The 15,147-nt window shown below is 46.0% G+C and overlaps 3 protein-coding genes across 5 annotated transcripts in view; 1 reads left to right on the top strand and 2 right to left on the bottom strand.

Moving 5' to 3' along the window:
* Positions 1–1,169: 1,169 nt before the first annotated feature.
* LOC310859047 (ATP-dependent 6-phosphofructokinase, liver type-like) lies at positions 1,170–3,506 on the bottom strand (the record flags this gene model as incomplete). Its single annotated transcript, XM_083765402.1, has 1 exon — positions 1,170–3,506. The coding sequence occupies one exon, from the start codon at positions 3,504–3,506 to the stop codon at positions 1,170–1,172; it is 2,337 nt and encodes a 778-aa protein (XP_083621528.1).
* A 542-nt stretch (positions 3,507–4,048) lies between these two features.
* Positions 4,049–4,902, top strand: LOC310859049 (large ribosomal subunit protein eL8-like). Its single transcript, XM_083765406.1, has one exon. It carries the CDS (start codon positions 4,064–4,066, stop codon positions 4,862–4,864), a length of 801 nt encoding a protein of 266 aa, XP_083621532.1. The 5' UTR covers positions 4,049–4,063; the 3' UTR covers positions 4,865–4,902.
* A 2,243-nt stretch (positions 4,903–7,145) lies between these two features.
* zcchc7 (zinc finger, CCHC domain containing 7) overlaps positions 7,146–15,147 on the bottom strand; it is a 64,987-nt gene continuing 56,985 nt past the window's right edge. The window contains exons 8-11 of one of the 3 annotated variants that reach the window (XM_083765404.1): positions 10,070–10,165; positions 9,847–9,955; positions 9,038–9,112; positions 8,664–8,710 (exon numbers count right to left, since the gene is read on the bottom strand). In XM_083765404.1, the coding sequence (XP_083621530.1) occupies positions 9,069–9,112; positions 9,847–9,955; positions 10,070–10,165 (249 nt within the window). In that variant the 3' untranslated portion in view covers positions 8,664–8,710; positions 9,038–9,068. Of the gene's footprint in view, positions 8,711–9,037; positions 9,113–9,846; positions 9,956–10,069; positions 10,166–15,147 lie in introns of all 3 variants that reach the window. The other 2 variants (XM_083765405.1, XM_083765403.1) reach the window with 2 other exon arrangements.

Here is a 15,147-nt window from a genome sequence, read left to right as displayed (position 1 = left end):
TGTGTTGTATTTGAAGTCGTCTGGGGTTCTCGTGATACGTGGATTTCAGACGTACTGTACACACGTTGACACGTTACACACACACATGCACATTAAGAGAGAGAGAGACTTGCATTTATAGTTATATTTTCACATTTTAACTTTTCAGATGCAAATCACTCATTATATAATTTATAATGCATAGAAATGTTATAATGCATAGAAGTGTATATTACTGGGAAGGTTTCTTTGGCTTACATTGCTTTGAGCCTCATGTGAAACATTCAGTTAGCCTATACTTACTACTGGACAGTAGTACCTCTGATTAGTAGATAAACTAAGTGATTATTATCATCACTGAAAATATATGCATTATACTGGTGAAGGTGAACAAATTATTGCTATACTGCTTGGCCTTAATCTGTACAGTGTACAGCAACTTGCAATGGGCCTGGTCTACAAAGACACCCATGTACAGTACCTGTCAAAATACTTCCTATAAACGTCAACGCCGTCCACACTCTACAACCTTACTGTACATAATTGTGCTAGTTCCTCCTACTCCCAGCTTTGTGTGAATTCTAGCGATTCACTGGATGATCACCCCATAGCGATGATTTGATTGGCTGAGAAAAGTACATATTGAGGAAGTGAGGGTGGAAAATTGAAGACGCAAATTGTAATTGGCCGGAATGAGATGATAAGAGCGCCCCTCACTTCACACGGGTGTGATTTTTTTAAGGGACGCTAGCCCCTACTATAAACAGCTTATGTCCCCACACGTTTCAAGATTTGCCATTGACAATGAAGTCAGAATTCTGCTAAATATTGAAATGACCAGTTACATGTTGGTGGGAGTGCTTGGCCAATAAGGGACCACCTTATGTACCTTATATAGCAATGTCAAATGTCCGCAAAATAAATAAAATAAATTGATGTACAATGACAAGAGTGCCCCTCATTTCACACAGGTGTGATTTTAATTACTAACCGTTTATATGATATTTTTTTTCTTTCTTTTTCATAGTAAATACTGTATATTTCTATGTCATTAAATGTTCCGATGAATTAAACAAGCCATTGTACCTTTCTGGGTATTTCAATCCTCTTAGCAGGATGGGTGTGAATTTTATAGAACCAGGCAGAAGGGGCTGATTGATATTTAAGGAGAAAACATAATTCCTGAATGTTTAGAATCCAGGGTTGCTGATTGATCGACGAGTCACATGTTTGATCTCTCCCGGGATGTATTCAGTGAAGCTGGTTTGGTACTTAGCCAACATTTTAAGCATTGGCCGCATGCTAATCCACCACTGGACTTTGGGCATCCGATGCTCAAAATCTGTCTCAGCCTTCAGTTCAGTGACAGGGATGAACGAGACAACCTTCTTTTGGAGACCAAGCACACATGCCGTCGCTGGTGAGTTGGCAAACACGCGCCCTTGCCGGAAGTTTTCAGTCAAACACTCGGAAAGCCACCGCACAGCCTTCACTCCCATCTTAGTGCCCAAATTTCGATCAAAGGGTGAAGGCGCTCCTCCCTGCTGAAGGTGTCCCAGCACATTGGCTCTGCAGTCAAAGACGCCTTTGCCATCTGCTGAATACAGCTCGTGGATGAACTCAGTAGTGTAGAGCTCATGGCATTTTTCATTCCTTAGTACCAGACCTCGCTGGATATCTTTCTTCATCTTCTCTGTTAAATGCTCCACGTTGGTCTTAAGGTCGTGGATGTTGAAAGGCTCTTCGTAGATATAGGCTGCATCGGCGCCTGCTGCTATGCCAGTGCTAGTAGCCAGGTAGCCACAGTATCCTCCCATGGTCTCCACTACAAACACACGCCTCTTAGTCCCACTGGCAGACTGCTTGATCTTGTCACATCCCTCCATGGCAGAGTTGACGGCAGTGTCCGCTCCAAGACAGAAGTAAGTCCCAGGCACGTTGTTGCTGATGGTGGCAGGAATGACACACATGGGGATGCAGAGCTCATCAAAACGACCCCGGGCTTCAGACAACTGTAGCACACCCTCGTAGGCCCCAAACCCTCCAATTACAAGCAGAGCTGAGATGCTGTACTTGTTGATTGTCTCCACAATCTTTTCAATTAATTTACTTGGAAGGGTTCGTTTCGTGCCTAGCATGGAGCCTCCTTGTCCAGTCCATCCAGCCACAGTGTGCCATAGCATTTCACTCACTGCGCCATTGGCCAGTCCTTGAAAGCCATCGTTGACACCGTAGACCTTGTGTCCATAAGCCAGCGCCACTCTCACAGCAGACCTCACTGCTGCATTCATCCCTGGTGCAGGGGCCCCCACATTCAGAATGGCTAAGGAGTGGTTGGTCGCAGAAGATGGCTTCTGGAATGCAAGCATCTTGTAGATGTTCAAGTTGTTCTCAAAGCTCCCACCACGTAGTTTGATAGCCTCGTCAAATCTCTTCTCATGCATGGCGGTCTGCACCAGTTTAGTCATCTCTACACACTCCATCAGAGGCAGGCGCACAGCTTGGTTGCCGGACAGGCCAATGACGCAGGCTGGAGTGTCAGGAGTGGCATCCATCAGAGCCAACACTGCCTCCAGACCCTGCTTACTGCCCAGTATTCTGTCAAAGGCAGAGGGAGTTCCTCCTCGCTGCACGTGTCCCAGTACAGTCTTCCTGGTGTCATAACCCAGCCTCTCTACCACCAGATCCTTCACATAATCTGCAGAGATTGGTTCGCCGTTTCGGTTGATTGCCCCTTCTGCAAGGATGATGACGTTAAGTCGGCGACCTTTACTGCGACTCCCTTCCAGACAGGCACACATACGGTCCTCCCAGCCCTCCTCAGGAGGATCCTCTGGAATGAGAAGCCAGTCTGCCCCAGAGGCCAGAGCAGACACCAACGCCAGGTACCCACAGTGGCGTCCCATGACTTCCAGAACAAACGTACGCTGGTGGCTTTGAGCGGTGGTGGTGATGGCATCAACGGTCTCCATGATGCGATGCAGGGCAGAGTCTGCGCCGATAGTCATGTCAGTGCCACAGAAGTCATTATCAATGGAGCCCACAAGGCCCACAATGTTCAGGTGGCTATGCTGCTTGGCTAGGGTGTCTGTGATCCTTCCTTGCTGCACCAGCTCGTCCAGCAGCCCGTTCCACTCACTGCGAAAGATGTTGGCCCCGGTGAGACTGCCATCTCCACCACACACACAGAGATTGGTGACCCCCCTGCTCACCAGGTTAAATGCTGCAGCGGCACGACCCTCATGGGTCATGAAGGCCTTACATCGAGCACTGCCTATCACAGTGCCACCCTGCTGAATGATATTGGTCACACTGTGCCAGTCCGCAAGTTTGATGTTGTCGCCCCCATCTACAAGGCCTTGGTACCCCTCATGGATAAGATAGACCTTGGCCCCGACATATATACCCATCCGAGTCACAGCTCTGACCGCGGCATTCATTCCTTGTGCATCTCCTCCACTGGTCAGAACTACTATAGCTCTGCCAGCGCACGTCATCTTCAGCTTCTCCAAATCCATCGAAGACATTTCGACCGCGCTGCTAGATCTGTATCTGAACTATATAGTAAATGAGTTTATATTTAGTAGCTAGCCTTCATAATTGAACACGGGTGCAAGTTACAGCTTCTTCCCTGTTCAAAGCAACACGTCATGGCCCCTTTTGTGTCCATATATGTAGGTGATGATGTCCCGATGTCATGATGATACATAAGGTTAGACAACACACTCCATATTTGGGCCAGAGTGACATTCTGTGCCCATATGTAGCCGTCTAGCGATGATGTCATGATGACACATGAGGTTAGAAAACACACTCCATATTTGGGCCATAGTGACGTACGTCGCACCTCCAATCCGACTGATATGCCCATATATGAACGTCTCTACAGTATATCCATCAGTCCATGTCCCTTTAATACCCATCTATGGAGATCTCTGGTGTCATCAGTGACAAAGGAGTAGGGCTGTAACAGTTAATCAAACAAATCAATGTATTTGATTATTAAAAAAGACAAATCAACTAGAACTGCACTCTGTGATACTCTCAAATTCCCTCGTATACGTTCTTTTCTATCTGAACCATCATGCCGAAGGGAAAGAAGGCGAAGGGGAAGAAGGTGGCACCAGCCCCTTCTGTGGCCAAGAAGCATGAGGTGAAGAAGGTGGTCAACCCCCTCTTTGAGAAGCGACCAAAGAACTTTGGCATTGGTCAGGACATTCAACCAAAGCGTGACTTGACCCGCTTTGTTAAATGGCCTCGCTACATCCGCCTTCAGAGGCAACGTGCCATCCTGTACAAGCGCCTGAAGGTCCCTCCTGCGATCAACCAGTTCACCCAAGCTCTGGACCGCCAGACAGCAACACAGTTGTTCAAGTTGGCCCACAAGTACAGACCAGAGACAAAGCAGGATAAGAGGCAGAGGCTGCTGGCCCGTGCTGAGCAGAAGGCAGCAGGAAAGGGAGACACGCCAACCAAGAGGCCTCCTGTCCTCCGTGCAGGTGTGAACTCAGTCACAACTCTGGTGGAGAGCAAGAAGGCCCAGCTGGTGATCATTGCTCATGATGTGGATCCTATTGAGCTGGTTGTCTTCCTGCCAGCCCTGTGCCGCAAGATGGGTGTCCCATACTGCATAATCAAGGGCAAGGCTAGGTTGGGAAGGCTCGTGCACAGAAAGACCTGCACTTCAGTGGCTTTCACCCAGATTAACCCTGAGGACAAGGGCGCCCTTGCTAAACTTGTGGAAGCCATTAAGACCAATTACAGCGACAGATACGACGAAATTCGTCGTCATTGGGGAGGCAATATCCTTGGCCCCAAATCTACAGCCCGTGTCACAAAGCTGGAAAAGGCCAAAGCCAAGGAACTGGCCACCAAACTTGGATAAAATTTAAATTGTTGAAATAAATGCCCATCAACCATAAAAAAAAAAAAAAAAAAAAGGAAAGACAGATCTGCTGTGTTGTGTGAAGTCAGACCAGGGCGAGAGAGAGACATTCCAGAAACACAAGGACAAACTGCAAGGTAAGGGCGCCTGTGTAAATCGGCATTGTCAGGCATGCCGTGAAACAGTTTGTGTCATGTGAGAACCTTATCGGTATATAGTCCTGTAGATGCACAGATACACAAGCATGCAGACACACTGTGGGTGGTTGTGTGAGCCATTTTTAATAGCTACTTTGGCGTCTCTGGATCCAATGGAGACGACGTGTGAGAGCCTCCTGACATGGATACAGACGTTTAGAGTGGAGGCTCCCTGCAAAACAGTTGAGGATCTTACCAGTGGTGTCGTCATGGCTCAGGCTCTACAGAAAATAGATGCAACATATTTCAACGATAGTTACGTTAGCAGGATCAAGGTTGGAGAAAACTGTAGGTTAAAGGTCAGCAATCTGAGGAAAATTCTGAAAGGCATTATAGATTATAACCAAGAGGTCCTAGGCCAGCAGATAATCGACTACACGCTGCCAGATATTAACCTCATTGGGGAACATTCGGATGCAGCGGAAGTAGGCAGGATGCTACAGCTCATACTGTACTGTGCTGTCAACTGTGAACAGAAACAACAGTTCATCCATACCATAAGGATGATGGAGGAGCCAGTGCAACATGTTGCCATGATAGCCATCCAAGAGCTTATGAGCAAGGAAGCTCCAGTTTCAGGAGCAAATAACTTGCATGTGGATCTGGACAGGCAGCTGGAAAAGACAGTGACAAAGTTCAATGACGCTTTGGCCGCTTTGAAGGAGATGCCGCGGAAGGTGGCAGCCCTTCAGGAGGAAAAGGGCAGTTTGCTAGTTGAGAACCAGATCCTTATGGCGAGACTCCACTGGTATGAGTCGACGAAAGTCAACAGCCCAGCTGGACACAGACAGTTGCAGGCAAGTCTAAAGCAACGGCAAGATAATAAGGATGACTACTGTGTCCACTGTGTGGAACGGGAAAAAGATCTGTCAGATGTCAGGTCTCAGTATGAACAGCTCGCATTTCTTTTTTTCATCCTTTTTCAGATTATTATTTTTATTATAATATTTTCGTCCACATGCAATAGCTCGGACAATCCTGACACGTACATAAGTACACAATTTACAGCTTTAGTCAGTCAGTGTACCGTCTCACTGATGAGACAGCTGCAGTAATGATAGGATACATGAAACCAGATGTCCTATTATAAATGCTGTACATCTGTAATCCACGTACCTCGAGAAGCGTTCGCCTCACCGACTTCAAATTTGACACACACGTTCCACACCACCATATATATATATATATATATATATATATATATATATATATCACATACATTCAGTCATCTTACATTTCGTATATCTTGTATATATGATTGATAAGAATGCCCCTCTCACTTCGCTCTTATCATCTCATTCTGGCCAATCACAATTTGCGTCCTCACCTTTCCGTCTTCACTTTTCTGCCCTCACCTTTGTGTACTTTGCTGAGCCAATCAAATCATCGCTATGGGGTGATCAGCCAATCACAAGCCAATGTTTGCGTTTACACAAAGCTGGGCATAGGAGGGGCTAGCATCCCTCAAAAAAAAGAAATATACTACATTACAGATCCTTATGTGCACAATAAATTTCCACTTCTTAAATTGTTCACAATGCAACCTAACCAAATAATTTGCAGGATTGTCTCCATGTCACACATTTATTTTACTTCGGTCAACCATTGTGCATGGGCTGGATGATGCCAATTAATAATCAGCAGTAAATATCTGGAGATTTAAAAAAAAAAGCCTCAAAGCCTTCTGGTATGAATAGAATTGAGTTAAGTTTGCAGACAATACTGCTCTGGTGGAGACCTCAAACAGCTGTGGTAAATTTGAATCATTAGGTCCCTTTTGCCTGGGCCAGGTAGATCAATGAGGTTCACTTTAAACAAGAAGTGTCAAGACAACGGCCAATTGGTTGACCTAAGATCACAGCCGGGGGGATGCATGCAATTAGACCAGGGCTATGTAAATGCACTGAGCACACATGACCTGTCCAAACATTATTGAATATGGGCTATGTTGAATTATTATGGGTTCCAAATATTCCACACGGCCTTGCTCACTTTGAGGAGGAAGCACAGCAGCTGCACCAGTGATGTGAGGAGCACTGCCTCCTCATAAGCCCCCCCACCAAAAAAAAGGGGAAAAAAATTAATGATTCAAAACAATCTTTAATAAATCAGCCATATACAAGCACAGGAACACAGGTACCTACCAAGAAATTTTTTTATGAAATTATGTGTGTCAAATACGGTACTTTATTCACTGAGTCTTAAAGAATGTGTCTAGTCTAAAAGATGCACACAGTGCCATTACTTTGACATTTGTCTTATACAATTGAACATATATATTTTTTGTTTTCTTAATCACTATTATTAAATACTGACTGTCGTAAATGGCACTATTCAATCTAGAATGCAAGCATTGTGTAAAGTAAATATATCAATCATATTACTTAAGACTGTGCTACTGTCTGACATTTTCTTTTTAAAGTAATGCAGACCTATACATTTCTGAGAATGAGTTCAATGAGTTCCCTTACTTAGGTATTGTTTGTAGAAGTTGTCCTTTGACACGCATTTTGACATTAAAGTTATACTGTGTAACTTTTTCAATAAAACAAAGTTTTAATTTGATATATATTTTGACTGGCAAAAGTTTCACAACATCCATTTCATGAATTTCACCCCGTAAAGCCTTTTCTAAACATATTTTCTATTGAAAGTGGATAGGGGTTATCTTTCTCTGCAAAATGATGTCATCTGCCCGGGAGAGATTAATAGATCCCTTTGAACTTTGAAGGCATACTGGGTCAAAGGGATCAATTAAGAGCTAGGAATGACCTGCAATGACCTGCAGTGACCAGCAAGAAAATGACCAAACTGTAAATGATGCAATGTTAGTTATGTAACTAACGCCATAGTTGGCCTGCACTCATTGTAGTTTTCACAGTAACCACACGGTGGAGATGATACAGCCTGGAGGCGTACTGTACTGTACCCAAAGCCACTGTGAATTTAACTCCTGTGTCAGTGGGACCTGAGATGACAAAATCTGGGCAAGCATTGGCATGTCTGCAGACAACCCATATGTCACCATGTTGACACTCGACACACTCATGGGTGCCCTGTTATCTCTGGCGTTTTCTCTGTTTGATAATGAACAAGTTCTCGTCAGTGGGGTACATCTCTGTGGCAGCAGCCTTCTTCCTGTCTCTTCCTCTGGCTCGATAGTTCTTCTTTGCCTGTCCAGGTCTCGTCGGCCCAAACAGGCGATCTGAGGTACAGGCGTTGGGCTTGAAGGGCACCCCCGGTGGCCCCTTAGAGCTATTCTTATTCATTTTTCTTCCTCTTCTCTCACGATGTCTCCCGCCACGGGGTAAGTCGTCGGCCTCGTCAAAAACAACCTTTGCCGGTCTCGCCGGAGGGAGTTGGTCTCTTGTGGTGGGCACTTCTCGCTTGGGTTCCCAACGTTTGCCTGGACCACTGGACCCTGGACTTTGCTTGTCTGCTTTCTTGGATGTGAACTTTGTGGCAGACTTATTAAACCTAATGTGGGTGTTGCCGGGCTTGTGAATAATAGGGCTTTGGTGAGAGCGGTGGTTAGTGTGGCCATTGGGGTCTTGGTGATGGCTTGCATAGCTATAGTTAGTCTTCTGTCTCTTCTTTGGTGGTCCTGGGGTCTCAGGCTTTTGAGAGGTGGACAACAGGTTATCCATTTCTGGGAGGGAAAAAAACTGAAACATCAGATTCATTCTGTCCTATTTTGTATCCGTTTCTACTTGTTCTTGATCAAGATTATTATGATGGCAAGTGGCATGTACAGCTCCATCTCAATGAATTAGAATATTTTGTAAAAGTTAATTTTCCGGGATTCCTTCAAAATAGAAGCTCTGGGCTGCCGGAAAGACATGGCCGCTTATACTTTTAGGAGAGCGCCCTAGATGAGAGCGCCCTAGATGAGCAGATACGAGGCATTCTTTCTGTCATATGTAAATATATGCATTATTCTGTATTTCTCTGCCTTCCATTCAGTATCTTTGCTCACCAATGTGCTCAGTCAAATTCACCTACAGCTGTCAATCTAACAGCTGACTTGTCTCCTCCACGCTGTCAGCAAAGACTGAAAAAAAAAAAAAGGGAAAGAATTCAGAATATTCTCCCCTCGCCTGATATCATTGAGGATGCGCTAGACGTTGGACGTGTACACACGTCCAATGCATGCGTGGGTTGGATTCCCTAGGATGTGTGGACATGTTGGATTCCCTAGGATGTGTGGACATGTTGGATTCCCTAGGATGTGTGGACATGTTGGATTCCCTAGGATGTGTGGACATGTTGGATTCCCTAGGATGTGTGGACATGTTGGATGGACGAAAACGGTTAATATGCTTTTCAGATGGTCGACATTTCTCGTTTAAAAAAAAAAAAATTTAGTGGCCTCGTAAAATATTCTAATTAATTGAGATAGGATTCATTTGATTTTCATGAGCTGTACGCCATAATCATCAAGATTAAAACAAAAAAAGGTTTTCATTTTTTTTCCTGATTATTACAGAAGAAAAGGAACTTACAAAATATTCTAATTCATTGAGATGTACATTTGACCAGTCTAGAAGAGGCATTCCTTACTAAGGTGTCTTAAGGATACAGCTTGGCTACAAATGTAAACTAATTGTGTTCATATTTGGAAGCCTCGGTAATGTCCATAAATCAGTCGTGAGGGGCCCGAGACGAGAGCTATGGCATCGGCAAAATTCTGTTCAGTGTCTGCAATAATTGTAAATAAAGATGTTAAATGTGTGTGTGTGTGTGTGTGTGTGTGTGTGTGTGTGTGTGTGTGTGTGTGCAGCATACGTTTTTTTATCCTGTTCTCTCTGCGCTTGATGTCATCTCGTGTGTCATAGTGATTGATGAAGGGGGCATTGGCATACGTCCCTCTGAACATCCTCGGCTGTGGACATGCCTGAGAAAAGACACAATGCAAAACGTCGTATACACACACAAACATACACGCCTGTGGGGGGAAAAAGGCAACCAGAAGAAGGTGAATGCAGAGAGGCCACGTGGAAAGACTCACATGGCCAAAGTGTCCTCTTCTAGAGCAGTTGTAGCAGTAGGGAGGGTTCCTCCCTGGGTCGTTTCCTTCTTGCCTCACAGGAGTACCTGCTTTGGACTGAAGAGAATATTGGGTTAAAACAATGAACTTAACACATAGGAAGAATCCTGGGCTACGCCCAAATATGGAGTGTGTTGCCTAACATGTCATGACATCAACTGAGTGAAACAAATCACTCAGCTCCATATATGGGCATAAAGGGGCAAGACCATATATGGGCATATAATGTACTGGTCAGGGATCTCCAAATGTGGGCATAACAGGGACAAGGACTGACATACAGAACTCTCCATATATGGGCATAAAGGCCCGAACTCTAGTATTATCAAACAGGGCACTAAAACATGATGTCATGTGGCAACCAAGTCTATGGACTTTCATTGTTCGTTTACAGCAGTTAAACAAACTAATGTGTGTTTGCAGGCGCCCCTCACTTCACACGAGTGTGATTTTGTTACACTCATCTTCAAAGCATCCTGAATAGAATGTAGCTATGTAATCAAACTTGATAAAGTCAAGCAACGTTTTATTTCTGTATTATTACTCCCCATCATCTTCCAAGCGTCCTGAATGAAATCCAACAGCAGTCTAGCTTTCCCCCTTTCCCTTTCATCTCTCCCACCATTCACATGCTTTCTATTGATACGGCATGGTGCGTATTGTGTGTTGAATATTGCTGCTGATATAAAGCAATGATTATGCTGGCTATAGTTAGGAGCCTGTAATGACCCTGTATGATAAGTAAGTGTCTCTGTGTGTGTGTGTGTGTGTGTGTGTGTGTGTGTGTGTTGGACACAGGGTCCTGTCCCCTATGGGCCAGTGTTCTGAAAGCCTTCCACGCTCCAGTGCCCACAGCAAATATACACTGATAAAGAGAGAGAGAGCGACGAGAGACAGGCACAGTGCATTTACTGCTAATGTTAGACCCTGACTCACACACACACGCACGCACGCACAAACCTACAGTAATGCCGTTTGGCACGCACACAAACACCACCACATTGACTCACGTACACACAATTCAATCTCATGCGCACGCACAGTATTTCACTCACACATTCACACAACTCTAATGTCTGGTCTAAGGTGCCTCCTCTCTCTCTCATTACGCCTCCCTCCGATTCCTGATTCCACGATTACAAATGATTTCCTCCGCACGTCATTTTTTAAACATAGCTTTAGGAAACTGCCCTCCCCTGCCCTCTTTTCTTCTCCTCCATCCATTCTCCATCTCTCCTCCATATGCTTCCCTCCTTGCCCCTATCCACCCCCCCCCCTCCCCTCTCTCTCTTTTCCGCTTGAGTAGTTTTGCAGCAGAAAGGATGAATGCTATTAGAGCGTCGCGTCATTATCGGGTCAGGCCGGCCGGGCCCATCTCCATCACAAAGGCCAGGAGATCACAGACCTCTCTCACACTCTGTCTCTCTCTCTCTCTCACACACACACACACACACACACACACACACACACACACACACACACACACACACACACACACACACACACACACACACACACACACACACACACACACACACACACACACACACACACACACAGGATCACAGTCCCTGTCTCAGGACCCCCTCTTCCCATTCATCTCTCATGTAAATTGGCTGTAGGTCTCTCTCTCTCTAACCTTGGGCTCCTCTTATCTTCCAGTGGTCTGATCCAGCATAGAGAATAAACCAAAGCAAGAAATGGAATCCTTTCCTTTTCTCCCATCAACGCCACCAACCTGTGATAGGCGTGTGTGTGTGCACGTGTATGTGTGCGCAAATCTGGGTGTGTCTGTCACAGACAATTATTAATTAGTTTGATATATGTCCATAATTCCCATTTTGCTCCCTCTTCTTTTCTCTTTCTAACATTTCCTATCTGTGCGGGTGCCAGGATAGAGGCTGTGGAGGTACAAAGCCAGTGAGGCTAGAGTGTGTGTGTGTGTGTGTGTGTGTGTGTGTGTGGGGGGGGGGGGGGGGGGGGAGTAAAACAAATATTTAAGAAGTAGTGAAAGTAGCGGATCTACAAGCTCACAACGTGACCTGATGCGGCACCTGGTTAGCTTGTAGATCTGCTATTTTCACTACTAGATATTCACCGGGCAAATATCTATTTCTATTTTCTATTTTGGGTCCCAGGCTGAAAAGTTTGGGAAGCACTACAAGCAATTATTTTGGGGGGTCCCTGAATTATTAAAATAATAACAACTACAACTGAATGGCTGGAAAATGGCAATAGGAAATGGAAAGAGTTTACATAGTACACATTGTACATGCATAAACTTTCCTTAATGATTATATCTGCATGGTTTCAGTATTGATTTATGATATATTTTCTCTATTATTAAGATTATTTTTGCAGTCAGTTTGTATTGGGGGTGGGGAGGAGGGGTGGGGCGGGGGTCATGGGCAAAGCATTTCCGGGGCGGGGGTCATGGCCAAACTATTTCCGGGGCGGGGGTCATGGGCAAAGCATTTCCGGGGCGGGGGTCATGGGCAAAGCATTTCCGGGGCGGGGGTCATGGCCAAAGCATTTCCGGGGTGGGGGTCATGGCCAAAGCATTTCCAGGCGGGGGTCATGGCCAAAGCATTTCCAGGCGGGGGTCATGGCCAAAGCATTTCCAGGCGGGGGTCATGGCCAAAGCATTTCCGGGGTGGGGGTCATGGGCAAAGCATTTCCGGGGTGGGGGTCATGGGCAAAGCATTTCCGGGGTGGGGGTCATGGCCAAAGCATTTCCGGGGTGGGGGTCATGGCCAAAGCATTTCCAGGCGGGGGTCATGGCCAAAGCATTTCCGGGGCGGGGGTCATGGCTAAAGCATTTCCGGGGCGGGGGTCATGGCCAAAGCATTTCCGGGGCGGGGGTCATGGCTAAAGCATTTCCGGGGTGGGGGTCATGGCCAAAGCATTTCCGGGGCGGGGGTCATGGCTAAAGCATTTCCGGGGCGGGGGTCATGGCCAAAGCATTTCCGGGGCGGGGGTCATGGCTAAAGCATTTCCGGGGCGGGGGTCATGGGCAAAGAATTTCCAGCCAAAAACGTTGAGAACCCCAGGCCTATAGGGTAGAGCACTGGTTCCCAAACACTGGGTCCAGCCCCATTTGTGGGTCATGGGCACATTTCTATGGGTCCCTTTATTCTTTTGTTTGCTAGATATTTAGTATTACTATTAGTATTTCAAAACAAGGCATGCATTAAAAACAAAACTCTACTAAAATAATGTTTAAGAAGTAGTGAAAATAGCCGATCTACAGCGTGAGGCAACGCGTTGTTGTGCGTCTAATTGCTTTTTTGGGGTCTTGAGCTAAAAAGTTTGCAAACCAGTGTGGTTATGGGGGTGTGTGTGAGGGGGACATCATTGTGTAATCTGTGGTGGAAATTTAGAATGTCATACGTGGAAAACAATTATACAATTAAATATACATATGATAGAGTCATTCGACTCTCTCCATGGGCCCATGGAGAGAGTCGAAGCCACACCTGTCAGTTGTCATGTTGTAGTTAGTGCCACATATATCCTGTTGTTACCTTTCCTCCGGATCTACGAAAGGACATGCTTAGATCATCTGCTACTGACTGTCAAATGCTATTCTTGAGTGTGGGTGAGTGAGAATAAAGAGGGAAGGATTGGGAGATTGGAGAGAGAGATTGGAGGAGAAAGAGGAGATTGGAGGAGAGAGGATTGAGGAGAGAGGATTGAGGAGAGAGGAGTGATGATGGAAGTATTTGTCTGCTATGCTGTACATTGACCGGAGATATGAAAATAAAGAACGAGCCTGAAACTATGAAGAGATGGAGTCCTGTGTCCTGATATTCTTCTTTCTGCTGAGATCGTGAGAGTCATAATTGCTCCTACAAATCCCTCCCTACGCCCTGCCCCGATTGGCTTGATAACTGTACCAGGCATCATGGAAACTAAACCCATGCAGAGAATTGTTGAGGGTGAGTTAAAGTGGTTTATGGCTGGCTGGCTGGCTCTGTGGCGACGCGACAGACACCGACCGGCCCAAATAGAAGAAGAATCCACAGAGCTACAAAGGGATTGGATCTCATCTACAGTGTGTTTGTTCAAGATGAAGCGGTCCATTTCTGGAGACGCTGATAGATACTGGGAAGAGGAGTGGTGGTTTGGTGTGTGTGCGTGTGTGTTGGGGGGGGGGGGGGGGGGGGCAGTGTGTCCTAAGGGCTTGTCTGCATGGACACAGACAGCCACTCATCCGTAGCCTCTCATACATGTGCACACACACACACACACACACACACACACACACACCTGCGTGCACATGCGTGTAACACACACACACACACACACACACACACACACACACTAAAACACATCCACACACACACACACACTTTCCCACACGTTGCGTTGTGTCTCTCTAAGCCCTGTTCTCCTCTGCTCCTTGCCTTGGCTGCTGGTGGTAAAGCTGTGTTAATCCTTGGACCAACACAAAGCTCAGACTGTTACAGACTACAATCTGAAGGAGGGCGCACACACACACACACACACACACACACACACACACACAGGCTTGTGTTTGTGTGTGTTTGCGTGCGTGCGCTGGGGCCGTTTGAACAGCAAAGGGTGTGAGTAGGGGCCAGGGCCAGCGGCGGTGTTTTGCATACGTTATTGCAACGATGGGGAGAGGTTTGCATAATGTTACTGGAACCTCAGGGGAACCACTCTGCATGCTTTTATCATAGAAACCAGCCTGCTAACACAACACTAGTGGGCCCATACCAAAACAAACACACCCTTGTGGTGCATGTGTGCTTGTGCGTGCGTGCGCGCATGCACGCATGTGCACGCATGTGTGTGGGTATGTGCCAGTGTGCACTGCACATGTGAGGTTAACGCCTTCTTTGAAAGCAGCTGTTCATCATTAGTAACATAATTCTCTTGAAGGATTGCTTAATTTGTATAACATCCATCCATTTACTGTACATATACTGTACATGCATGGAAACTATGGGAATAAAATCCAATGTTCATAAGACAAGCCGTCTATTACCACAGACCGGCTGACAGTTCATAAAATA

Source organism: Protomyctophum parallelum (assembly GCF_964188405.1).
Source record: "Protomyctophum parallelum genome assembly, chromosome: 5".
Taxonomy (NCBI): domain Eukaryota; kingdom Metazoa; phylum Chordata; class Actinopteri; order Myctophiformes; family Myctophidae; genus Protomyctophum; species Protomyctophum parallelum.
This window is presented reverse-complemented; position numbering and strand designations above follow the sequence as displayed.

What these genes read in the sequence shown, in the direction of transcription:
- LOC310859049 (XM_083765406.1), top strand. Translation starts at nt 4,064, where the DNA reads ATGCCGAAGGGAAAGAAGGCGAAGGGGAAGAAGGTGGCACCAGCCCCT.